The following is a 27,204-nucleotide window of genomic DNA, read 5'->3' as shown; positions in this document are numbered from 1 at the left end:
TAATACATCAGAATTAATCCTGGTGTGTGATGCGTGATGCACATGCACATTTAAAAAGTAACTGATCCACAGTATACATCGGATGCGATAACATCATCTTTCATAAAAAATAATTATTTATTAAATTTTAAGTTTTATTAAACTTTAAGTTGGAATATTTTGTTTAAATTAATTTATTCAATATTTTAATTGAATTAACCAAATATATTTAGATTATTCGACTAAAATCTTATGAGATTTTGTTGACTTAAGCTAAAATGATTCAGAAGACTAAAATATGACTAAAACTGAATTTTGGTCAAAAGACTAAAACTAAATTAAAATGAACACTGGTATGTATTGATTTTACAAAATTTAACATGCATTTTATATTTTAATTATTTAATTAAATCTGGTTCAGACTCAAAATACCATTTGAAGATGCAAACATTAAGACTTTAAAACACTCTAAATGACTGAAAACCTAAAATTCTGACTAACAGTTACTGTTCGTCATTTTTCTCACTGCTCCCTCCTCCCACCACTAGTATTTATTTTTATCTTTGAGACACTGTGTTCACCTTTGGACCCAGTCTAGCCAATAGCATCGCAGCACCTACAGGAAAGGCAGGTTTAAAGATAGTAAGGTCCCAGGTCAAATTTGCCTTAACAACCTATTCATGCAACACACAAACGCTTAGCACAGAAATATTTGCAATTCAGTTATCACACATACTATTACTGCAATCATTGTTCTATATATTGTACAGCCTTACTATATATCTATTATTCAATGAGTGGTTCCATCTTTCCACATAATCTATCTATTACTATATACTCAGTAATACATTTGTCTGTCTATCTATCAATCTGTCTGTCTATATATATGTCAGTCTGTCTGTCAATCTCTAGGGTGTTGCACAACAGATGTGCCGCTCGGCGACACAACACATCGTGCAGTGCCATGCATTTTAGAATTCTAAACATAGGTTTCTATCAGGGTACGCACACCGGCGTTGCAAGTCGGCGGCTGTCCGCAGCAACCAGCCACGACTCAGGACACTGTTCATATTTCTGCCCCACCACACAGCGCCATCTGAATAGTTTCATTTTAAATAGCAAGCGAATGTGTGCGTCTGGTGTGCAATACTTTCAATTGTCATGTGCGCGCTGTGTCGCGGCACTGAGCAGCGCATCTGGTGTGCGACCTGCTTATTCATCCATCCATCTATCTCTCTGTCTGTCTGTCTACTGAAAATCTGGGTTAGGACACAGCCATGTCATAAAAAACTAAATATGAGAACTAACAACACTTAACACAACAAATTAAACTAAAAAAACACACCCAATGTGCATTATTAAAAATTAAACAACTACATTGAAAACACGGTGAGTTGTTTTGAACTTGAATAATCCATTAGAACCGTCTTTCTCAAGCACACTCTTGGAGAACCACCAGCTCTGCCCATTTTCCATGTCTCCTCAACCAAACACACCTGATTCAGATCATCAGCTCATTGGCAGAGACTGAAAGACCTGATATGGGTGTGACAAAGGAGATCTCCAAAACATGCAATGTTAGTGGTCCTTCAGGAACGTGGTTGAGAAACACTGCATTAGAACCAACACATTTTCTGAAAAAATTAACCAGAAGCTTATTACCACTGTACATTATAGTTATATAAATATTAAAATGTCTATTTACCTTACTACAGATCATCAGTTTGACTCGTCCGACAGACTCGTGGCTGGAACATGTGGATTTCCGCACGCTGTTCAGATGCCTGTCAGATGATGAGGTTCTAGAGGTGTTTGCCTCTACTGTACTTGAGCGAAGGATTATCTTCATCGCTGAGGAGCTTGGGTACTAAAATAAGCATGTATACAGTACATAAAATATCACACTGATTTAACATTGATTTAACCCATACAATCTCTGTGCAGTACATTGTCTCAGGTGATCCACGCTGTGGCTGTTCTCCTGTATCCATTCATCTGGCAGCACACGCTTATTTCCATAGTTCCTGAGATCCTCATAGATGTTGTGATGGCGCCCACTCCATACCTGCTAGGGGTCCAGAAAAGACTCGCCCATTTAGTCACCGACCAGACCGATGTGAGTGACCACAGCTTAAAGGGTTAGTTCACCCAAAATATGTTAACTCTGTTATTAATTACTCACCCTAATGTCATTCCAAACCCCTGAGACCTAAATATCTAAAAGTATTTTTAAATCTGAGAGCTCTCTAGTTCGTCCCAACTTATTCAAAGTCTAGAACAATACCAAAAAACATCCTCAAAACATTAAGCCATATGCATTCAGTACAAGCGGCAACCTCCCGCTCTCCCTCAGGAAGCCAATACGGAAGTAACTAAAACTGCAATTCATCCGAAATTCCGCTAGTCCTGGCCTCTCCTGGCTCCAAAATAGAGCAAATTTCAATTTAGCCCACTGTTAGAATGGCCAACTTTACAGCAGAAAAAAAGGTGTTTACAGCCTGGTACAAAAAAAGATTTTGGTTAATACAGCTAATATTACCCTTCATGACAACTGTGAGGGGGTGAATTTTTTTATAACTCATCCGTTTCCTTTATATTAAGTATGCATAATTAAGGGCGTGGCCACTTGAGTGACAGCTCTCGTTGGTCGCCGTCACGTCACCTCAGCTGAATCCTTCAGATTAGCCACTGAACTCGGCATATTTATCGTATTTCTGTGTTGTTTTATGTGGCTTGACACAGTCAACTGCCTTTTGGACTTGTTTCCTACAATTATTAGATGGCATGGCATGCTGAGGGCACTTAATTGTGCTCACAAACCATTCACGTGGCCTCCGTTTCCCATGTGAGTAAAGTTATATACTTATATACCATCTCTATACATGTATTTGTTTTATTTAAGATAATTTATCGTTTATATTTATATTTAGAGCTGTAATGCACTCCAGAATCTGTCAGATTGATTAGCTGTAGGCTCTAGATCAGTCATCTGAAGTGTTGTCATACAGTGTTATGCTGGATTTCATCAATAGTCTTACATTAACTAACACAGACTATATCTGAAGTTTTTGGAAGTAATTTGCGTTTTCCTCCTGTTGAAAAACGTCATAAGAACAATGTTTAGTGGCTCAATGTATCACAGCAGTGTTTTTAAAAGTCTAAACACTTTGATACAGTATACAACCAAGCACAAGTGGTCAGAATACAAACGAGTCACAGGTGATAAAGTATTAAGCGTCCTCCCAAAGTAAAGTGTGTCTGAACCAGGTCCAAGCTAAATGCCAGCAGGTGTCTGTAGCTCCGCTCACTCTCCGCCTCTTTGCCCTTGTTTGGTATCCCGCCGTGGGTGTGATGACGCGCGAACAAAATGGCGACGGTTGGCTGCGCCTACTTGTGGCTTCTTTTGCGCTCTTTAGAAACCTATGAGTGACTTCACAGATACTAGGTCCATATATTTTACAGTCTATGATTCAGTATAGGACTGGGTGATTTATTGAATTAATTAAGTAAAGCACATCGTGCATATCTTCTCAAGAAATCAAGGTGTCCTTTTTTAGTAAATTTCCAGAATGCCAGATGGTGCTCTTGCTGAAACCAACAAATCAGTCCAAATACACACAAAGAAACCAAGGAAACCTTGCCTTGCCTTGAATTTCTGAACAAACTGAAAAAAATGAACTGCTTTCATTGACTCAGCGTGATTAATGATGAGAAGGCTATGGAATCATCTCACAGAAGCATTTATTCAAACACTTAAGGCTGGGCGATATTGCAAAAAAAAATCACGATATCATATTTTATATCAATATCAATAATTATCGGTATCAATAATTGTTGAATTTTTTTTAACAAAACATTTAGGATTATTAGTTTTTTAAACCACTTTATTTTAAATTACCAACATTACTAAGACAAATAGTTTTAATAGTTAAAAACAAACATTTTTAAACAAAATCTAATAATAAAATATGTGTAAGTGTTAAAGAGACTCTTAAACTTGATTAATAAAATGTTACAAAGTATGTGCAATTGTACAGTTAGATCAACATCTGTAAGGTGTCAATAATAATGATGATATTGTAAACCTCAAACTCTGTCAACAAAACTAATTATGATAATCAAATCTGAGCTTTTTAAGTAAAGGAACTAACCATCGTTATTCAAATACATACTGCAACATTACAAATTGTGAAGTTGAATGACTACATTACCCATATGCTAAAAAAATCTTTCAGATGGGGAGCAGGCTGGGATGCATGAGAAAAGAAACCAAAAAGCCACTCTGGCAACATCATTACATCCTTTTTTATTTACAATCTCCTCACTGCTGCCTGCCACCTCACTCATTTATGCATGTGTTGTTATTCTGACCTGAAGTGACAAGCTCGAGTCCAGTTTCCTTCACAATTTTCTATACTCAACTTTAGTTAGATAACGAGTTTGGAGTAAAAACATGTTATTATATGTTGTAATTTCACATGCAGCTTTAACTAGACATTGAGAAGCAACACAAACAGACGTCATAATTGCAGAAAGATTATCTTGATGTCATTTTAACACAGCTGGCGGATTACTAGAACCGGATTTACTAACAAAATGTGCATGGAAATAACCTCGATTAAACTGCCCAGCTTGCAGGGCATAAAACAAATGGCAGAGAAATTGGCGGTTCATTTTTCTGTGGCGACCCCTGATAAACCCTCAAGCTATGAGAATAAATTTGTGCGCACATAAAACAAAAATAACTTTATTGAATAGTTTCTTCTCCTCAGTGTCAGTATATTGCGCACGTTCATGAACTGATGTATATCTAACATCCACTTGCAACTTCTTGTTCAAATTAAAGCACAGGAGCACCCGAGGTATACGTCAGCAGCGAGACCAAACGCAACACGCATAAAGAGAACAGCACTCTGGTGAACATACAATAATATTCTGAATTAGTCAGGACTGTTACTGTTTATGTAGGATGAGAGAGCTCTCAGATTTCATCTAAAATCTTCATTTGTTTTCTGAAGATAAACGAAGGTCTCTGGAAATTAAATTGACATGAGGGCGAGTAATTATTGACCGACTTTTTGTTTTTGGGTGAACTAATGCTTTAAAACATTACAAGTCTTTTATATTTGTAAAGCTGACATCTGAATTCATCTACTCACCCAGCTGCTTATTGTTGACTTGTCAGAAGGCAGGAAGGAGACGTTTATCAAGTGTGTAAGTTGATGTTTAGATCACAGAGGACATCTGTAATTTTCTTGAGCGATGGTTAACGCGTGGGTGACTGTGGTGAAAATGTTTCTCCAAACAGATTGGAGACGAGGACACCATATTACCTCACAAACTCAAGGATGAAATCAAGCAGGCCCTCAGTGCCAAAAATGACAAATCAAGTAAGAAGCTTGCTTTTACATTTGCTTTACAGTGTTTGCTGGGAAGGACAGTTTTTTTATTAGGCTTGGTAATTTGAACTAACCCATCAAAACTCACTGCTTAAGATTGGTTGTTCTTTGTGCACAATTAACAGTGCCTGCATCTAAAATCATATCCTTCCGTACTATATAAGCTTCTTCCAGTATCATATTTTCTTGTCAAGATTAATTGCTGAAGCTTTTATTATGATATACAGTATTATCATGATGTTGGTCCAATTTACAAAAAAGTTTACTGTACTTTTAACAGGTATAATAATCAAAATACTTTATGTATTTCTTGCATATACTGTAAATTAAAAATTTAAACCATTTAAAATGCAAAAAAATATGATAAAGTAGAATAATGTCTTATTAGTAAATGGTAGTTAATGCATTAAAATAATTGTGGAATATTTTCTTTAATAATATTTATAATAAGAAGACCATTATAAAGCACCCAAAGACTTAAGATTATTATGAATTATGTTATTATTTGTATATACAAATAATTTGTCTTGTGAAAGACGTCATTGTACAGGTGGTGTGCCTAAATGTTGGTGCATTCAACTATCCATCTTTTGAACCACAGATATACAAAAATCTAGAAAAAATTAAGTGACTATTCAAAAATGCTCAGTTTTATAATTCATAAATATGTGTTTAAGTACAATGTCATCTTTGTTTTGTTCTGTAAGCTACTTATAATATTCCTTTCAAATTTAAAATAAAAGTCATTCAGGTCATTAATATTTAACATTTCTTTATATAAAATAGCCCAAAATTAAGCAGAATGGAGCAGATATACCATGGACAAATATGCTAGTAATATCCCAAACATTCTACTGTATTTAAATAAGTCTCAAAAAGGCAGTTTACTGCTTGCAATGTTTCCAAGCGATACTATGGAGGTAAAAAAAAAAGCCTTAAGACATTTAGAAGAGGACTCAATAACCAACACTTAATGTGCTGTTGCAGTATGGAAGGCAGTTGGGGCCAAAATGTGTTTAAATTAAATGCATAAAATAAAATGTGATCTTGTCAATTCATCAACAAACATAAGAGCCAGTTAAATTGTACTACTTGGGACTGTACAACTATATAGTTATATATTATTTCAGTGATTCACAAGTATTTTTCAGTTAATAAAGTAAATATTCAATTAAAGAAAAATGCAGACACTGCTTTTTTTTTTAAACTGCCTAATTTGTTTTTCTTCACTTTCTATAATGCAATAATACATTTAACCATTTTTTTCTTTATTTTTTTATTTAGAATGTCATGTTTGGTGTTCCCAATGCATTTGCGTGCACTGAAATAAAAGTTATTATTAGATTTTTAAGCTTTACTCACCCTTTTTTAACACTCTGCTATTATTTTAAGCACAATTGTATATACAGAAATATTAGATTTGAGTTTCTTTCTGAAGCATATAAGCGATATGGTGGTTCAGTGGTTAGCACTGTCGCCTTACAGGAAGACGGTTGCTGGTTCAAGTCCCGCCTGGGTCAGTTGCAGGCCCGGATTGGCTAATCGGGAGGACCGGGAGAATTCCCGGTGGGCCGGTCTGTTTTTTGGCCGCGAGGGCCGGTGTTCCAAGCTGCTTGCACTCTCAGCAGTCACACTTTTTTCATTTATTTATTTATTTGACCAGCTTCACTCTTTTTATTCATTATTTTGCCGCAGCTCCGCAATTTTTATTTATTTTCTCGTAGTCCCGTGACAAAATGCAGCCTGCAGGTTAACTAACATTAATAATGATGTAATTATCGACCACAAACAGCCGCACCTTAGTGAATATAATTAATATTAATGAATAATACACCTGCTCAATGAAAATGAGATGATTTACTACAATAATAAATCTAACATAACTTGATCAGAAATCTAAAAAGGGGAAAAAAAAAATTAAGCCATCAATAGAAAGTAATGCTGTGTCTTAAGGGTCACAAGTCATCACTTGTTTCTTAATCCCTGTTATTAGCGCCATTGTGGACCAGTGGTAAGCACGTTGCATAATAACGCCACGGACCCGTGTTCGAATCTCACCTAAAAATTTATAATTATTATTATTATTATTTTTTTATTATTATTATTGTTAAGACATATAATACTGTTACGGCTGTTGAACATTTGAATTTCTAAAGCAGCTGTTTTCTTGAAAAAGACGTGATAGTGCCATTAGAAACTGAATTGGAATCAGTCGGGAACTGAGGTGGGCCGGTCTGTCTTGAAACTCCAGGGCTGAAATTGAGTCCCTCTCCAGCCCTGGTCAGTTGGCATTTCTGTTTGGAGTTTGCATGTTCTCCCTTTGTTTGCGTGGGTTTCCTCTGGGTGCTCCAGTTTCCCCCTCGGTCCAAACACATATAGGTGAATTGAAAAAACTAAAATGGCCATAGTGTACGTGTGTGAATGAGTGTGTATAGATGTTAAGGCAGTTCATTTTGCTGTGGTGAGGGACTAAGCCAAGGAAAATGAATGAATGAATGAATGAATGAATGTGAAGGATATCATATTAATATACTGGGATGTACAAGGCAATCTTAATGTGGTCAATCTGTGTACTAAAGAGTCCCATTTCATTTAAATATTTTGACCCCAATTCCCTTCCATATTGCAACAGTGTTACAAGTAACAAATAAAAGCAGAGTTCCTCTGTAGATGATTTTTATCAGACATTCCCTGCCGTAATGGCTTTCAAATGACAAACACTAAACAGATTAAACTATTGTCGTTCATATATAAACGTGCAAAATATCAGTCATCTTAATCACACCCTAGAAACAGCATATATTGTTCATGAATTAACTAAGAGTAATAATTACATTGAAGGTAATGACTCATGCATTCATTCAGGTCTTGAGGAATTAAATCGGGTGGTTCCAGAAGCTTTTCTGCCGTTCTTTATCAAGACTGTGGGCCACTTTGCCAAGCACATCACAAGGAAAGGACAAGACAAGAGAGGCGAATTCCAGCAACTTAATTTCTGTAAAGCGATAGAGTCCAAAAGCACGAGAAAGTTTGTGAAGAAGTTTGTACAGACGCAGATGTTTGACCTCTTCATTCAGGAGATGGAACAGAGACCTGCTTCACAGGACGGCAAAGGTAAGATACGCCACATTTGACTTAGTTAGCAGGAAATGTCATTCTTGAATATTCTGTTAGAAATATCATCAAATTTCATCAACTCTTATTAACTGAGCGAATAAAATGATTATTTACACTTAAAAAAAAAAGTTAAACACAAATTTAACATTGTAGAAGTTATACAAAATAATAACACAATTCAATAAATGAATAGTACATTAATGGAATATTTTAAATATTAAATAAAAAACAAAACAACAAAAACACATTTATATTGTATACACTATATATAGTATATAACTATATTTAGTAGTTATATATATATATATATATATATATATATATATATATATATATATATATATATATATATATATATATATATATATATATATATATATATACACACACACACACACACACACACACACATATACATATATACTTGCTTATAACTACTAAATATACTGTAGTAAATTGGCATAAAAATTTGACTGGCCATTAAACTATATCCGTGTTATTTATTTGAAAAAATATAAATATATCATTGATATTTCATTTTGATAATTATATATCATTTTGTTTAATGAAATAACAGATACAATTTAATGGCCATATGCCAATTTATGTCATTTCTTTTATTATACATATATGAGCAATATCAAACGAGTAGCAGTGCGGTATGGCGATATCGGCACTGATGGGAGACGTGCCTTAGTGTCCCACCAGTGACAATATACAACCATATGGCCCTGCTACAAGTGTGATACGGCATTTATACAACAGTTCAGCGACATAGTCATGTATATAGAAAAGTATAAAGAACTACTTTCTTCCGCCATTCACTCACATCTGCAGCTGACGTCAGAACAGCAGAAGCCTTCGACACACATCACTTTAGAGCTAGTATTTGAATGATTCTCTAGTGTAATGTCTAAAGTGATGACAAAACAGGAGATTTTGCTCACATTTTAAGATTATAAAGCTAAACAACATGAAATGCCATCAGTCTACAGAGATTTCACAGTATTTCGCTTTTGCAATCAGGTATCACAATAATTAACCCTGAAAAAGACTAAACAAAGCAAACACTACCAAAAACACCACCAGACTATGGTATAAATACAGCACTTCAACAAACAAAAGAGAGAGAGAGATCGACTTAGAAAGTCTTTTAACTCTTTTATAATGATTTGATCAGCTGTAGTTAGAAATTACGCTGAGTTTTTCCACCTCTAAGGGCTTATTATGTGGTCTCTGTCGCCATCTTGTGGCGAAACATCAACCGTCTTTGCTCTGCTCAGTATGACAGACTGACCACCGATGTGCTGCATCTCTGATATTATAAATATTTCAATTAGGCACTATCCTTATAAATAAACTACATAGTTGCAATCTACACAACTACATTCTCGACCAAAAAGGCCTCAGAAGTACATCATGTTGTCCAACAGCTGCAATATTTGTCAAACTGTAGTGAGTCTGTTGATCTGTTGTCACTCTATGTGGGCGGAGTAATACAGAAGGGTGAAAAGGCTTTACGAGTGCTGTTATAGCAGAATATCGCACGGCTATCAGTGGCGAGAACCAGACAGAACTGTTGTATAAACATCAAGTCTAATCAATTGTATATAATCTGGAATTAACAAATAAAACAGAAATGAATTTAAAAAATGATCTTGATACTTCATATACACTCCCTTTACTTCTTTTTTCCAGGGATATTTGAGAGAAAGATTGCCGAATACCACAAAAAGATGAGAGAGAAAGCCAAGAAACAGTAGCGGCAGCACTCACCACAGTAGCTGGTTGTAAATCTCATGTGAAATAAATCAGTCGGTATACAAGTAAATAATTGTAAGGAATGTAGATAGAATCGAATGTCTGATTATTTTTTATTTATGTCTTCGTGTGTTCGGTTTGTCATTCATGTTGGGGTCTGTTGGGCATCAGGGGTAACTGTATTGTGATATGCTGCTGTATTTAATGTTTGCAAGGCTTGTTTCGGCTTGTCACAGAAACTGAGCCAGACGCAATTCTCTAAATGTATTTTAAAAGGAAACAACACATTCAGTATGACATTTAAATTAAATAAAAGATACTTTTCATCTCCATATTTGTGATCGGTCATTAATATTTTATAACTGATCTTAGTCTGATTATAAAATGTATGTAAAGATTTACATACCAAGACACCGGGGCATTTTCAGAATAGTGCATGAAAGCAAATCAGAAGTTTGTCTTGAGGCTGAAAAGTGTCTGTCGGAGTTAATATATTCAGCTTTGTTGAGTATGTGAACGGCGGTGTGCTTCAGTGTTCGGTGTTGTCCAGCAGGGGGCGCAGTGTGTCACATTGTGCCCGCCAGTAGAGGAGAGCGTTCTCCATGCTGCACGTGCTCTCGCTCTTCATAGTGAGGATAGTTGTACAGATGGTTACTCTGAAGCACAGACTGAACTCGTAGAGTGATTTTCTGGTTCAAAACAAACAAATAATAATAATAATAATGAGTATGGTTGGAACACTTTAATTTAAGTGCCAATTGTCATTTTTAACTACTGGCTTATTAACTGCCTATACTATGGAGCCAGTCTGTGCATATATATAGTTAAAACAGATTTATTTGCCCTCCTGAATTATTAGCAACCCTTTCCCCCCAATTTCTGTTTAATAGAAAGATTTATTTTTAACCCATTTTTAAACATAACAGATTTAATCCCTCATTTCTAATAACTGACTTATTTTATCTTTGCTTTGATGACAGTATATTAGTATTTAGCGTAAAGTGAAATTCAAAAGCTTAATTAGTGTAATTAAGTCATTGTTTAACAGTAGTTCCTTCTTCAGACAATCAAAAATATAAACATTTTACCTCTGTTTAACATCATTTGGGAAATATTTATATATAAAAAAAAACTAAACACAGGAGGGTGAATAATTTTGACTTTAACTTATAATCATTTTGAATAATCCTGATAACAATTATGACCAAAAGAATTGTGATTATGATTTTTCCCATAATCGAGCAGCCCTATAATTTAGTATGGCCCTTAAACGATGTTGCAAAAATGTGAACGGCCCTTGATAGAAAAAATGTTCCCCAGCCCTGCTATAGACCTTTTTCATGGCTGCTGCATGGAGGGCACCATAGTGTCTTCCGATAGAATGCTAAAAACTTCTGTTTACAGCGTGTACAACTGGTAATTTGCGCTCTGAAAATGGGTTTCAATAACGTTTTTAATGGATAACAGAGTGTTTTTGTGACACACAACTTAGAAATGTGTCTGTTAAAGCCGTTATAATGTGGTTATAATGTGGTTCAAGCGCGTCAGAAATACGAGAAACACGTTCTCCTAGTTCACGTGTCTGCCATCAGAAATACAGTGTGTGTGTGTGTGTTCCCGGCCTGTCAGCTGTTAGCTCAGCAGCTCTTTAACACACACACACACACACACACAGAGAGAGAGAGAGAGAGCAAACCAGAGTACTGGCATGAAACTTAACAGGTATGAAAGTTGTGCAATTTACAAAAATGACCAATAAAAGTCTGTTATTGATACTCTGGTGGCTGATTTGCTGTTCATTTTAATCGCAAGCCGTTTGTGTTTTTCTGTCATTTCGAAATGACACTAGCCTATATTTTCACTGTCACAGTTATTAAATCAGTGTGTCAGTGGCACAGTACAGGCTACGTGTGTGTGTCAAACATTTTGGTGAACTACATTTGTTTGAGCTGGTTATATATTTGAAATAAAGAGAAAATGTTGACTTTAGCGATGACAAGGCTTCATTTAAACTGTAGAAGATGCCGTCTGACAACGAGGGGAAAATGCCTCACAGCAGCTGTTTTCCATCCTATTAGATCGCATTTCTTCAAATGATCAGTCCAGGAGATGGTGCTGATGGACAACAGTATTAGTTCAAAGAGGATAAAAGCAGATAAAATAGATTAAAACTATCGTTTCAAAGCTGTCCAAATGTGACTGTTTACACGCATCAGCTGCCGACCGGAAGTTCTTCGCATTCTCCTTGCGCATAGACGCAAAGCATAATGGGTAATTTTGTGTTCCAAGAAAAAAGTCTATAAACAGTCAGCCGCAGACACTGCTGTATTGTTGCTTCAAAAGACTAAATCAGTTACATACCACTGTAATCAAATGCCCCCTGAAATGAAAGCCTAGTGCTCCAGACATTTCTCTCATTGGTAGGTGAGGCAATAGTATTTGGATGCAAGCTGAAATTGCATATCTCAGAGATGCAGTGTCAAACACAATGCACTGAATGGAGCAAGTAACGTCTTTGTGAGGGGTGGGGTTTGGTGTGGGTATTAAAAACAGAAAACAGTGAGTGAAATTGAATACGTTTTAAGATTTTTAAGACTATTCATACAGTAGGTGAGAGTTTAATGTGGCCATCACCGCTGCACCATGTACCGCCACCGCTCTAAATGAAAAAGAACGTGTTTTTTTTAGGTGTGACCGCAGTTTGCAACTAATGCCGCCAGGTGGCACAAAGGAATGAGATGCGTACATTATTAAACTCATCGCCGCTTTAGGTTTCAACCAAGTGTGCCGCAAGCCTGCGTTTGACTGAAGGTCTCGGCCGTTAGATCGCCCCCTGGGGGCTGGCTGCAGTACAAGTCATAAAGCCCGCCTCCTCCGTGTTAATGAAGGAGACTTGAGCCCAAATAAAAAAAAATTATTACACTTGCAATAAAATGTCCAGAAAGATGGTTCTGGTCGATTAAGGCACTGGTTATTGTGCTGAAATAGGTGCAGATCTTCATTTTTGTAAACAGTTTGTTTTTAGCAGTAATTTAATGCTGGGCGTGTCATCGTGATTGACAGCTGTGATTGACAGTTTCTCAAAGCAGCGCGTCTGAGCTTCGGCAGGAGACTAGAGTGTTATTATTCGATTTCTGTGTTATTTTACCATGACAAAATGAGTTCAGCAGTAAACTATAGTTTCTGACATACATGATCCTGGTGGAACACTGTTTATTCGCTAAGGTCAGGGCTTTTTTCGGGCTTTATTAGTTTGCTGATACACGCCTAACCACCCAGATAGCAAAATACACTCGGGCCAGTTCCGGCTTGATTATCGCCTGCCGGAGACTTAACCCTCAGAGCTCAGACTGACTACCTCTGCTGGACCTACTCCGGATGCCTGGACTCACTGCCCGATTCCAGCCCGAGTCAATCGAGCCAGATGCGGCGGCCGAGCAAGCCGGCGCTGCCGCATGCGAGCCGGAATCAGCCGGCGACGCAGCGAGTAGGTTATGCGCTGCGGCCCGGAGCTGGCGCGATTGAATATATAAAACCCTCATATTTGTTAACGTTATTACATCCATTTGTGTTGATATGACAGCAAACGCATGCTGAGAAGTTCGGGGGGCGTGGTTGATTTTACATAAAGCGTTTGGTTGGAAGCTCGACTTTTCGCGGCTCCTCCTCTGGCTCCATCAGACAGTCCTTCTGCGCATGTCAAGGCTCCAATTTCAGCAGTCTTTTGCGACAGGTTGTGCCCGTCAAGCAGGCGTTTTGCCCTCAAGGCGTTCAATGGGAAAAGGGGCTGTCGCGTCGTCCATATTTTTTAGTCATTGGTTTTATCTGTTAGCATTGTTGACATTTTAATTTACAGTATATTTACTGAATACTGATTGTAAGAAACTAATTCTAAACTAAAATATTATTCATTTACTGATTAAAAATGCAAATCCAGCAGGCGGTGCACTTAGAACAGCAGAAAATATCAAGTGGTGCTTGCTGCAGAGCAATTTGGGCGAGCTGAGCTCCAGCGAGGGAGAGCTTGAGCTTGAGCTCCACCTTTTTTGCACTTCTTCTACGAGTGATGTCACTGGGGGTGGGGTTGGTGTACGCAATAAAACAGCTTACAGGAGGCAGAGCGAGAGCTCATGCTCCCCCTCGCTGGAGCTCAGCTCTGCTCAAATGGCTCTGCAGCGAGCACCCTCTCGAAAATATTGGTGTTGCTTTGGAAAACAAAGCAGTGTGTTGTCAAATCTAGCAGGATTTTATTAATTTCATAAACTACGTAGCATCCCACTATTCACAGATTAGATGCTAGCATACAACTATGATACGATGTTCAATACCTTCAACTCAGCATTTTTAAATGAACATAAAGTTCTCTAAATTGATGAACTTTTAATACTTTTTAAGACCCGATGGACATCCTGAAAAAGCAGTGCATGCAGCTCAGATAACAACTACACCCAGGTCTGCATTCAGACCTCTTTCAGCTGAGGAGCATCAACCCGGAGTTAAAGTATTTTCAGAAGTCACGGCAGTGGAGGCGGTACAGCTACCTGTATAGTAATAACTCCACCAGCTTTAAGCATTACTAATCTGCAGAGGAAATGCAAACCGGGCCAAACATACCAAACCAAAGTGAGCTGGGCCAAAAACATATCTGTACGTGTGTATATATAATATGTGTAGCGAGCCTTATTATATGAAGTGACTTGTTTTAGTTTGTTTGAATGGAAGGTTCCTAAGCTGTAAGTGCAACCCATCATTTGAAACAGGAATCATCATGTGGGGGAAAAGTTGGACATTAAAGATCATACCTGGAAATCCTGTATGTAAGTGATGAAGAAGCAGATGAAGGAGAAAGCTAGAGACCACTCGGCTGTAGCACTGATCTGATGAGCTACAAAACCCTGAAATAAAATCGAGTTTACAGTTTACGATTAAACACATCCATATGCAGAGCATTACATCATCTCCTAAATCAATGATGTGGTAATAAAATGTTGGCATAGCTGGTATACAGCATTAGCGCAGCACTGATTCTGGAAGTACTTTTCTCATTATGATTATTAGCATTTTTGTTTAAGTGTTGAACACCATCCCCTTACCAATGTATGATTATATTAAAACTGTAGTAAGTGTTCTTTTAGTACATTGGTTATCATTTTAATAACTACAGTTTTACCATGGTTAAACTATGACTACAGAAGCAAAACGTTGAATTTGTGATTATTAAGGTTTAACTATTGGACAGTAGTTTGAAGTGGATCTTCACCTTTCATCAAAGTTATCCAAAAACTATTCACAAACACCCATTCTTGTTTTAGGACAAAAAACTTTTTTGATCCACTTCAAATGTTGACTACTGTATATTAAGCACATTTGTTTTGTTGTGGGGAGTAAAATGGTTAACAATAGTTTCTCTGTTAAACACCCATTGAATACACTGCACTTTTATACTCACAGGATTAACATTTCTGTCAAAAATTAAAGATGCACCACCTTGACTATTTTGAATATAGCATTTCACATAGTCTCATCTGTTGGATCCTTCATATTTGGACAAATACAGTGAAAATATATATTCATTTTGCATATACAATCACTGGCCACTTTATTAGGTACACCTTACTAGTACCGGGTTGGACCCTTTTGCTTTCAGAACTGCCTTAATCCTTTATGCCATAGACTCAACAAGGCACTGGAAATATTCCTCAGAGGTTTAGCTCCATAATTGATAGCATCAAGAAGCTGCGACAGATTTGTCGGCTGCACATCCATGATGCGAATCTCCCATTCCACCACATCCCAAAGGTGCTCTATTGGATTGAGATCTGGTGACTGTCGAGGCCGTTTGAGTACAGTGAACTCATTGTCATGTTCTAGAAACCAGTCTGAGATGATTCACGCATTATGACACCGCGCCTTATCCTGCTGGAAGTAGCCATGAGAAGATGGGTAAACTGTGGTCATAAAGGGATGGACATGGTCAGCAACAGTACTCAGGTAGGCTGTAGCGTTGATACGATGCTCAGTTGGTACTAATGAGCCCAAAGTGTGAAAAAAAAAAAAATCCCTCACACCATTACACCACCATCAGCAGCCTGAACCATTAATACAAGGCAAGATGGATCCATGATTATATATATTGCTGACACCAAATTCTGACCATCCGAATGTTGCAGCAGAAATTGAGACTCATCAGACCAGGCAACGTTTTCCCAATCTTCTATTGTCCAATTTTGGTGAGCCTGTGTGAATTGTAGCCTCAGTTTTCTGTTCTTAGCTTACAGGAGTGGCACCTGGTGTGGTCTTCTGCTGCTGTAGCCCATCCACCTCAAGGTTGGATGTGTTATACGCTCAGAGATGCTCTTCCACCTTGGTTGTAACGAGTGGTTATTGGAGTTACAGTAGCCTTTCTATCAGCTAAAACCAGGCTGGCCATTCTCCTCTGACCTCTAGCATCAACAAGGAATTTGCACCCACAGAACTGCCGCTCACTGGAGATTTTCTCTTTTTCAGATCATTCTCTGTAAATCCTAAAGATGGTTGTGCATGATAATCCCAGTAGATCAGCAGTTTCTGAAATACTCTGACCAGCCCATTTGGCACCAACAACCATGCCACATTCAGTCACTTAAATCACCTTTCTTCCCCATTCTGATGCTCAGTTTGAACTGCAGCAGACCGTCTTGATCATGTCTACATGCCTAATGCATTGACTAGCTGCCATGTGATTGCCTGATTTGAAATTTGCGTAAAGGAGCAGTTGGACAGGTGTATCTAATAAAGTGGCCGGTGAGTGTATACTAGGTGTAATATGTTAAAATGTAAAAAGTCATGTCTTACTCTTTCTGCAGGCTGCCAGTGTAATTTAGCAGCCACATTCACTCCAGGCAGATCGTCATACATTACCACAGAGGATACGAACACTGAAAGACTCAGTCAAAGAAGCAGAGCACTGCTCATCATTACACACCAGATTCTTTTAAAAACTGTACATTCAACAATTCAAAATCATTAGCCCTCCGGTCAATCTTTTTTCTTTATTTTTCAAATGGTTTCCAAATGATGTTTAACACAGCCAGGAATTTTTCACGGTATTTCCTAAAATATTATTTCTTCTGGAGAAAGTCTTGTTTTATTTCGGCTAGAAAAAAAAAGCAGTTTTTAATTTTTTTAAACCATTTTAGGATCAATATTATTAGCCCCTTTAAGGCTATTTTTTTTTTTGATTGTCTACAGAACAAACCATCATTAAATCAGTTAAACTTTACTTTAAGCTGAATAAAAGTATCTTGAAAAATAACTAGTATGTACTGTCATCATGGCAAATATAAAAAAAAAATCAGCTATTAAAATAAGTTATTAAAACTTATGTTTAGAAATTTGAAAAATATAGAGGGAGCTAATAATTCAGGGGATCTAATAATTCAGACTTCAACTGTATATTGACGTGTAGGATACGTGCAATGATGCTGATGAGGGACCACATGCCCACGGCCACACGCGCACACAGAATGTCCCTGCCGTGGAAGCGAGGCTGCATGCGGTACGACATGCCGGTCTGAACCAGGATATACAGTGTCCCAGGACCGAAAGTCAAACCAGCACCCAGAAGGTGGATCGACATCACATCTGATTTCTGAAAAAATAGAACAAAACAAGACACTGACAATTTTAGAGACAACGATATCAAAAAGCATACTGTTATTACTGGATCATTTGAATCGTGGAGTGATTAACTAGAGACCCACTTTGAATGGATCACTTGAATTAATGAATCGCTAACTGGAGTCTCCCTCTGACCAGATCATTTTAATCAGTGAATATTTAACTGGAGACTCCACTGATCTGAATCAGTTGAATCTGAGAGTTATTCACTCAATACTCACTCTGAAGAGATCATTTGAATCAGTGAGTCGTTTACTGGAGACTCATTCTGAACAGATCATTTGAATCAGTGAGTCGTTCACTGGAGACTCATTCTGAACAGATCATTTGAATCTGAGAGTTATTCACTCGATACTCACTCTGAACAGATCATTTGAATCAGTGAGTCATTCACTGGAGACTCGAATCTGAAGAGATCATTTAAATTAGTGAGTCGTTAACTGGAGACTCGTTCTGAACAGCTCATTTAAATCAGTGAGTCGTTTACTGGAGATTCATTCTGAAGAAATCATTTGAATCAGTGAGTCGTTCACTGGAGACATCAGTGAGTTGTTTAATAGAGACTCTGATCAGAACACTTGAATAATTGAATCAGTGCTTACTGATAAAGAATAATTGTTTTAAAATGGTCTGTGCTTTGTAACTTTGCAGATCTTTTTTTTTTACAACAAACATCAGAACAGGAAGTCTGTCACCTGGAAGTTGGCCACGACACACATGCCCACAGTGCTAAAGATGCCCATGAGCAGGCCGCTGTAGTTCAGCAGCTGTAAACCAGACTCTGAGGCTGAAATCAAAGCCTGAACTTGTTTATATCGCACATACATGGTGCCCAAGCCTGAAACACACACACACACACACACACACACACACACACACACACACACACACACACACACACACACACACACACACACACACACACACACACACACACACACAAGAGCAGTAATTTAATTTTACCTATTACAGAGTGAAAAGCCAGTGACAGCAATCTGAAAGAGAAATCCTGAACTTGAGAGGAAAGATGGACGGCTTTACCTAAGAAAGCTGAGATTGAGAGCATGAAGCCAAACACACAGCGTTCAGGAACTTCGGTGCCTGTGTCACTACAAACAAAATAATGAGAAATGCAGAGCATGACAGAAACAAGTCAACTAACCTCCCAAAATATCTGATCTACAGGCATCAGAATCTTAAAGCTGCACTCAATGTATTATTAAAATTTAATTGCATGATAAAAATGTTAAAATGATCATAAAATATTTAAAGATCACAATCTCAAAACACAGTTTTATTTTAAATCGTTGTACTTTGCCACTATACTTCTATTACAGCCGAGAAAATAAGTGTTAAACATGTCAGTTTTTTTCCTGGGAATATTTCTGAAAGAGATGTTGACAGAATTGAACCGGATTTTGGTAAAAACCCAACCCAACAATACACACAGAAAAATAAAAAAATAATAATAATAATCTGAAAAATGAGTTGTGTGTAATAACAATATAATGACACAAGGAGAAAGAACTGAACTACTGACATGTTTAATGCTTTATAGGCTGTTTTGGTGATGGCAGCTTACAGACACATCTCATATGGAGAATGAAGTCACATGCAGCGCTCAGTTGTGTTTTTTTCACAACTGTAATGTGAAAAATGTTAATGTTCTCCTTTAATGCATTCTGCTATGTTAAATTATTTACCCTATCCATACTGTAAAATCATACCCGAACACTCTACATCTAACAATTCCAAGAGTGTGGAAAGCTTTGTGTGACATTCATTAATTGCCGTTACCTCGGGAATTGTGTTTATTTATTTTTTATTATTATATTATTTTCCTGTTTATCTTTTTTATGTAGTTTCATTCTTCATAGCAGCCAGTAATCATAATAATAATAATAATAATAATAATAAATGTTACTTCTACGGCATATACGTAGGGTTAATAGAGATGGAGATAATGTGCAATATCATATTTGTCAAAAGAGTTTACGTGCATATGTAACCTCACCGGTCTGAGCGCGGGCAAACCTGTGATACCGGAATGGGAGATGCTTTATGAGGAGGCGAAAGATCGCTGGATTACCTCTGAGGAGTGAGGTTAATACAAACCTAACAGATCACTCTGATCTTTAGGATCATATAAACTAGAAGTTCCAAGAGCTCAGTTAAAGCAGGGTGAATCGGCTTTTAGCCACTATGCCCCTCGCTGCTGGAATCAGCTTCCAGAAATGATCAGATGTGCTCCAACATTAGGCACATTCAAATCAAGACTGAAAACACTTCTGTTTAGCTGTGCCTTTACTGAATGAGCACTGTGCTGCATCCGACAGATTGCACTATCATGTTTTTCTCTTCTTCTTCATTCTTTTATATCACATTTTACCTGTTTTTATGTTTTGTTTTGTTTTTACGCATTTTTATTTTTTATTTTTATTTTACTTGTTTCTTTTATTCTTGTTTATGTAAAGCACTTTGAATTGCCACTGTGTATGAAATGTGCTATATAAATAAACTTGCCTTGCCTTTATGCGATCACGAGCTGGCTTTCGTTACATTAGGCAAATATAAATGTCCAAAACATCATTTACTCAGATTAGGCTTACTCATAATCCTTTTATTAGTCTATATTTATAATGTCAAAGGCATTGATATTAATATTAAATGCTACTTTTGTGCCATTATTAGCTTTTTCCTCATCTATTTGCTGGTTTAAAATCTTAAATTGGTCCATCTCCGCCTGCTGATGAAAAAGCAATCTGCAATCTACTGAATCTGCGTTTTGCAATCTATTGCTTTTCCTGCAGCTCCTGGATGTGATGCCGGTTATAACAGCCGAATTTAAGCCACTGAATTTATGGAAGCGAGTTTTTGAACCAAACTAAAATGAGCTGAAAATGTCCTTTTTAATATTATTCTTTGTACTTTTAAGACAGAACTGAATATTTTGGAGGTGGTTGAATATGAAGTGTTGAGTTTAAGTATGAAAATGTGTTTTGAATTGAAATATTCACAGCTAATATAAACAGCGGTTTCAAATTTCAAGACCTAAAATTAGAAATCCCGGCAATTCAAGTCATTAAAGTGCAAGTTTCCAGTCAGTGTATCCGACAAGCTTTTTACTTCACAACTTTTGCCAAAAGTTTTGGATCATTGTCTTGCTGAAATATCCACTCTGGTTTCATCTACATCCTCCTGCTAATGTGGATGTTGGACTGAAGCAGCTAATATTCATTCACAATGAGATGGAAGGACAGAGGGTTGCTGAAGAACTACTGAGAGATTTCAGCTGCTGTCTGGGCTTTCACTGCCTTTCTGCACCTCCCTTTCTTCATGTGTTCAATACTTCATTTCATTTTATTACGCACAACTTCATTTGTAAACTGATTAATATTATTTTCGTTGCATATATGGATTTCTTTGGTTGTTACCAACATCCGTGATGTGTTCAACATTTATTTCCCTCACTGGATACTAGTATTTTATTTTTTAAATATATAAAAACAGTAACACTTCACGATAAGTTTGTATTAGGTAATGTTATTGAATGCATCTAAAGTTAGTTAATGAAAATCAAGTTTGTTCATGTTAATTCATGGTGCAAGAACTAATGATATTAAGGGATTTATATGTTTAATTTACATTGAATATTGAAAGTTTAATAAATGTCTAATCATAATTATTAAATTCAATTAAAGTATTGTTAATTAGTTCACGTCATAAGTAAAAACCAACTAATCAAACCTTATTGTAAAGTGTAACCCTAAAAACTTATATATACATACATACATACATACATACATACATATATACATACATACATACATACATACACACACACACACACGCAAACAGTATATATATATATATATATAATATGATGATGGCGGAAAAAGTTGTGGTGGGACCTACCTGAATGCTTTCTTATTTTATTAATTAAAGGTGTTTTCTGTCACTGCTTGCTTAGCCTGCATTGGTGTTTTCAGTGTAAAGCTGAACAATTAAACATTAAAAGATCGTGATCTCAATTCAAATCGTGCAACATGCATTATAAATGATAGTGATTTGCATGTGTTTATTAATGCTTCGAAGCGCTGCATATAAATCTGCGTTTGATAGAGATTTCATTTTTACACTTTTTTTCAGTTCGCTACAAACAATTAAATAACACAGATTTACTGGGAGAACAGTTTATAGTTCAGATATAAACACTGATGTTTATGCTTAAGTTTAAAGTCACCGTTTAATGGAACTTGACGCTGGTGAATGTTGTAGCAGTTACATAATAGGTAAACAACGGGTGGCGAAGTAGCAAAGATCATTTTTCATATTGAATATTTTCCTTTTTTCAGCTGGTTCTTTCTTGATTTTTATTTTCATTAAACTTACAAGTTATTCACGTTCTATGTTCTGTTTGTTAAAACTAGTGGTTTTTGCAGTAATATTTTTGTAATAAATGAAAAGCAAATTACATTTTTCTTCTCCCTTTTTTTGCCGATTTGAAAAACGGTCCAATCTGTAACTCAAAAACCGTAGTGTGATTGTGATCCATTACACCACTAATATATATATAATTACACACACACACACACACAGTTGAAGTCAGAATTATTAGCCTCCTTTAGATTTTTTTTCTTTTTTAAATATTTCCCAAATTATGTTAAACAGAGCAGTTAAATTTTCACAGTATGTCTGATAATATTTTTTCTTCTCGAACAAGTCTTACATGCTTTATTTCGGCTAGAATAAAAGCAGTTTTTCATTTAAGAACCATTTTAAGGTCATTATTTTTACCACATTTAAGCTATATATTTTTTGTTGGTCTACAGAACAAACCATCATTATACAATACTTGCCTAATTACCCTAACCTGCCTAGTTAACCTAATTAAGCTAGTTAAGCCTTTAAATGTCACTTTAAGCTGTATAGAAGTGTCTTGAAAACTATCTAGTCAAATATTATTTACTGTCATCATGGCAAAGATAAAATAAATCAGTTATTAGAGATGTGTTATTAAACTATTATGTTTTGAAATGTCTTGAAAATATCTTCTCTCCGTTAAACAGAAATTGGGGGGAAATAACAGAGGGGGTAATAATTCAGGGGGGGCTAATAATTCTGACTTCAACTGTATATATGAAGAGTTCAGATGCACAACTCTGTAAATGCCATCTGAAATTTTCCTAAAATGACCATTTGTCTCAGCATGCTATGTTTATGTTCAGTTATTTTACTCTAAAATCAATGAAAATAACTTATTCATCATAAACAATATAAGTAAAATGACTGAGCCTACACACAGGAGTCTGAAAAAAAAAGCTACTTTGGAAGAAAATATCAAACGGCATTTAGTTTTTTACATCTAAACTCTTCATACACACACACGCACACGGACACACATGCACACAAACATATGCCTGTTAGACTGAGCATTATTTAATTCACATTTAATATGAAAATTGACACTTTAATAACATTTAATATAATTTTCCTATTACCTTTTAATATAAAATACTGCTTTTTTATATTATAAAATGAATGAAGCCATATGAATACTTTATAAATAAATAAAATATATATATTAATATATATTTTTTTATATATATAATATATATATTATTTTTTACATCACGTTTAGTGTCGATGTACAACAATTTAAATACAAAATCTATACAAATTAACATTAAATTTGCACATGAAGTCTTTCAGTGAGATATTACACAAAACCACTATGATTTCTTCTCACGTCTGGCTATTTCATCATAAAGATTTCTCTCGCCTTATTAAAAACCTAAAACAATGACATCCGATTCAAATAAAGCTGAAAAAAAGTGGATGAATTATTTTCACCCTCTATGTATTTCTTCACAAAATCTTTAAACCCTAAAAAATAGCCACTGGCATAAATAAAAGGGAAAAAGCCATCATCATCTTTCAGGAACTTACCTTATGTATGGAACAAGGAGGTCAGCATGGCCCAAAACCACCGCTGTGGTGTAGGAGATGAGGAATGTGGCGGACGACCAGGTAACCAGAGCCACCGGCAGAAAACACAGACCTTGCTGAAACCACCACATACTGTACTGTCCTCACATAGAGCCGCTTATGCAGAGATCAACAACACACATCAACAACAGACACAAACAAGTCATGCATTCAGTAGACTGAAGGAGAGGATCGTCTTCATGCATTTAAAGAAAAAAGGTGAAATCAGGTCATCAGAGCATCGGCATCACCAAAACAAACAAAACTGAACAGGAACGTCATCTGCTGAAGGGGAATTAGTTACACACGCATGCATGCAGACAGATGGAGAATAATGGAAAGAATAAACACTGGTTAGAAGTTAAGAGGTGGACAGAATGGGTTAGTGTCTGTGGAGTCTGAAGTCTTGCACTGTAAATGGGAGATTTTTTTTTCTTTCTTTTTTTTTGGATGCTCTCCCTAAAATCCTGTGACCAAAGTCAGCTGACACTCATTCAGCGTGATTTCACTTTCTGTGCTCAGAGAAGTGAACTCTCATGCACAAGCACATGTACACACACGTCATACCTGTCAACTTTGGGATGCAAAAAAAGAGATTCAACTGATAAATAAAATTTTAAACGGTCAGTAATATGGAGAAAAAAAAAGAAATAAACAACAGAATAAAAAGCATACTTTAGAAAAAAAAAACTGCAAATAAATTAAATAGTTTTAACCTATTAAAATTAAGAGGCCTAATATACAGAAATTAAATTTTAATATACACTACCGGTCAAAAGTTTGGGGTCCAGTTTTTTTAAAAGAAAATTATTCCGTTAATCAAGGTGGCGTTTATTAATATAAAAATGTTAAATTGTTAAATATTTATTACAATTTTAAATAACTGCTTTCCTATTGTATGCAGTTTCAAATGAAATTATTACTCCAGTTATTTTGCTAACATTACTATTACCATTAATAATATTAATAGTAATAAAAACAATAATAATAATTAATATTAGAGTGATTTCTGAAGGATCATGTGAATCTGAAGACTGGACATGAAGGTGAACATTGTCATTAAAGTCACTGGTATAAATAATTAAATTAAATAATAAGCTACTTTTGAACAGTTATTTTACAGTGCAATAACACTTCACTGTTTTACAGCGTGTACTGTATTCTTGATTAAATAAATGCAGCCTTAGTGAGCAGGAGAAGCTTATTTTAAAACATTTAAAAATCCTACAGACCCCAAACTTTTGACCGCCAGTATACATTCTGATTAAAAATGCTATAATTATTTAGTGAAGAGCAAAGCAAGTTAGCAGCAAATTAATCTCTCATTTAGATTTTTTGTTGGATTAAGATTAATTAACAGAGGGGTCCCTTTAAGAATGCACAGATCTATAATGAAAGCATTCGATTCATATAGGAGAAATACGGGAAAATACTTTAACGAGATGATAGCGGGTAGAATAGTAAAATACGGAAGAGTCCTGTGAAAAACGGGAGGGTTGATCTCACGAGAAAACATAAGTACGTTTTGTCAGTTTAGTGGTGAATTCGTATAAGTTTAGATGTACGAATTTTTACATTTTTAAAAAGGAGACGTGGCACCAAACCCCGCCCTAAACCAAACCGTCATTGGGGGATGAGCAAATCATACTAAATTATACAAATGAGATCGTATGAATTCGTACGAATTAGCCACTAAATCAAAATGTCACGAATGGCCTTGAGATTGTGTTGCACACACAAACACAATTTCTGAAGGATGAACCACACTGAAAAAGAATGTATGATTTAGAATAAATCTGAGGAAAATATATATATATATATATATATATATATATATATATATATAAAATGTACATATCTATCTATCTATCTATCTATCTATCTATCTATCTATCTATCTATCTATCTATCTATCTATCTATCTATCTATCTGTCTGTCTGTCTATCTATCTATCTATCTATCTATCTATCTATCTATCTTTCTATCTATCTATCTATAATGATTACATATTGCATTAAACCCTGTTCAATTGGAAAGAAGTTCATTACAGTTCAGCTTGCTGGAGTACTTGATTCTGATTGGTTGATTACAAAATTCCAAGATATGTTTATAATCCTAGTCCCAGATAACAGTCTGTACAACAATACACCAAACTATGAAGCAGATTAGGTGTACTAGTGTGACAAGCTCTCTCTTTTGGCACACGTTAGGGCCCTAACTGTCATTGCTCAAATCATTGTTTAAACAGAACAACATTCCTCTAGCAAAACCTGAAACAGGTTTAGTGAACATGATCACGTGTTCACTAAACTCAAACGGCCTCCCGAGTGCCATTTGCTGCTGAATTCTTGAAAATCTTCTAAGGTATTTCTTAAAGTAAATTTGGCATATATAAAATCCAATTAGTATCTCAAACACAACTCAATATTGTTGTTCAACATGAGCTCTATTATTGCTTTTTAAATAAATCAAATGTTTTTGTTTTTCCCAACAGTGAAAATGCTTCACATCAAGTTCAGTAGTTCTGTATGCTGTTCTGTTTAAACTATGATTTGCAAACAAAATCTTCAAAAAAGATCTCAAATTTATTCTTAAGAACATCTCTTTTTGTCTTATGAATAAAATGAAAGTATTGCCACAACAATTTCATTACTGCTTCCTTTGAATTGTATCAGTTTATTGTCCTGCTATTAAAGTAGCATCCACATCCCGGTCCAGATTTTGAATGTAAAGCTTTTGAAATGTAAAGAGCAGAATTGAAATCAATAGTATTTTCATCTCAACCACAAACATCTAGTATGGTATGGTTGTGTAAACAAGTAAAAATAGTTGTGTAGTTACAGTGGTGTATTACACTCAATCAATGAGTTTGCTGCTTGTTCAAACTACTTAGTTAAACTTGATTGCTCTACTTAAACGTGTAACGTTAACTTAATTTGTGTTTTGACAACATGAATGAATTGTGTGGTACCTTTTTAAGGTATGTTTTAAGATTCTGTAATAATCAATATTTAAAATAATAATAATAATAATAATAATAATAAATTAAATAAATAAATAAACCTTATCCTAGATCTACCACTAGTTATTTAAGATGAATTTTAGGAATAATCTTTAAACAAATTGCAACACTCTTCTTAAGAACAATCTTAGGAAAAAGGACTTTAAGAAGCTTTTCAATAATAATAATAATAATAAAAAATAATTAAACAACTTCTTGCTTTAATGACAAAAAGAAAAGAATAAAGTGTCAGTTAAGAAATATTTGAAGGCAGTTTAGAAGGCAAAAGGGGGTAAAAC

At 35.7% G+C, this 27,204-nt stretch overlaps 2 protein-coding genes across 8 annotated transcripts in view; one reads left to right on the top strand and one right to left on the bottom strand.

Annotated features, from left to right (window-relative positions):
- Positions 1–10,588, top strand: part of dennd2da (DENN/MADD domain containing 2Da) — a 47,525-nt gene extending 36,937 nt beyond the window's left edge. For 5 of the 7 annotated variants that reach the window (XM_073909854.1, XM_073909855.1, NM_001430991.1 and 2 more), the window contains 6 exons: positions 1,695–1,843; positions 1,924–2,095; positions 5,143–5,193; positions 5,288–5,369; positions 8,244–8,492; positions 10,194–10,588. In XM_073909854.1, coding sequence (XP_073765955.1) covers positions 1,695–1,843; positions 1,924–2,095; positions 5,143–5,193; positions 5,288–5,369; positions 8,244–8,492; positions 10,194–10,258 — 768 coding nt within the window. In that variant the 3' untranslated portion in view covers positions 10,259–10,588. Of the gene's footprint in view, positions 1–1,694; positions 1,844–1,923; positions 2,118–5,113; positions 5,194–5,287; positions 5,370–8,243; positions 8,493–10,193 lie in introns of all 7 variants that reach the window. The other 2 variants (XR_012383841.1, XR_012383840.1) reach the window with 1 other exon arrangement.
- dram2a (DNA-damage regulated autophagy modulator 2a) lies at positions 10,202–24,328 on the bottom strand. Its single transcript, XM_001332547.7, has 7 exons — positions 23,865–24,328; positions 18,957–19,024; positions 18,611–18,753; positions 17,709–17,886; positions 17,091–17,173; positions 15,059–15,151; positions 10,202–10,945 (listed from the first exon to the last, which is right to left on the bottom strand). The coding sequence occupies exons 1-7, from the start codon at positions 23,993–23,995 to the stop codon at positions 10,823–10,825; spliced, it is 819 nt and encodes a 272-aa protein (XP_001332583.1). The 5' UTR covers positions 23,996–24,328; the 3' UTR covers positions 10,202–10,822.
- Between the last annotated feature and the right edge of the window lie 2,876 nt (positions 24,329–27,204).

The sequence above is a fragment of the Danio rerio genome, chromosome 8 (assembly GCF_049306965.1).
Source record: "Danio rerio strain Tuebingen ecotype United States chromosome 8, GRCz12tu, whole genome shotgun sequence".
NCBI lineage: Eukaryota > Metazoa > Chordata > Actinopteri > Cypriniformes > Danionidae > Danio > Danio rerio.
This window is presented reverse-complemented; position numbering and strand designations above follow the sequence as displayed.

What these genes read in the sequence shown, in the direction of transcription:
- dram2a (XM_001332547.7), bottom strand. Translation starts at nt 23,995, where the DNA reads ATGTGGTGGTTTCAGCAAGGTCTGTGTTTTCTGCCGGTGGCTCTGGTT. An exon ending in CTCAATCTCAGCTTTCTTAG is followed by an intron (nt 18,754 to 18,956) that starts GTAAAGCCGTCC and finishes TGTGTGTTTCAG; the next exon opens with GCTTGGGCACCATGTATGTG. An exon ending in CCTCATCAGCATCATTGCAC is followed by an intron (nt 17,174 to 17,708) that starts GTATCCTACACG and finishes TGAGTCTTTCAG; the next exon opens with TGTTCGTATCCTCTGTGGTA.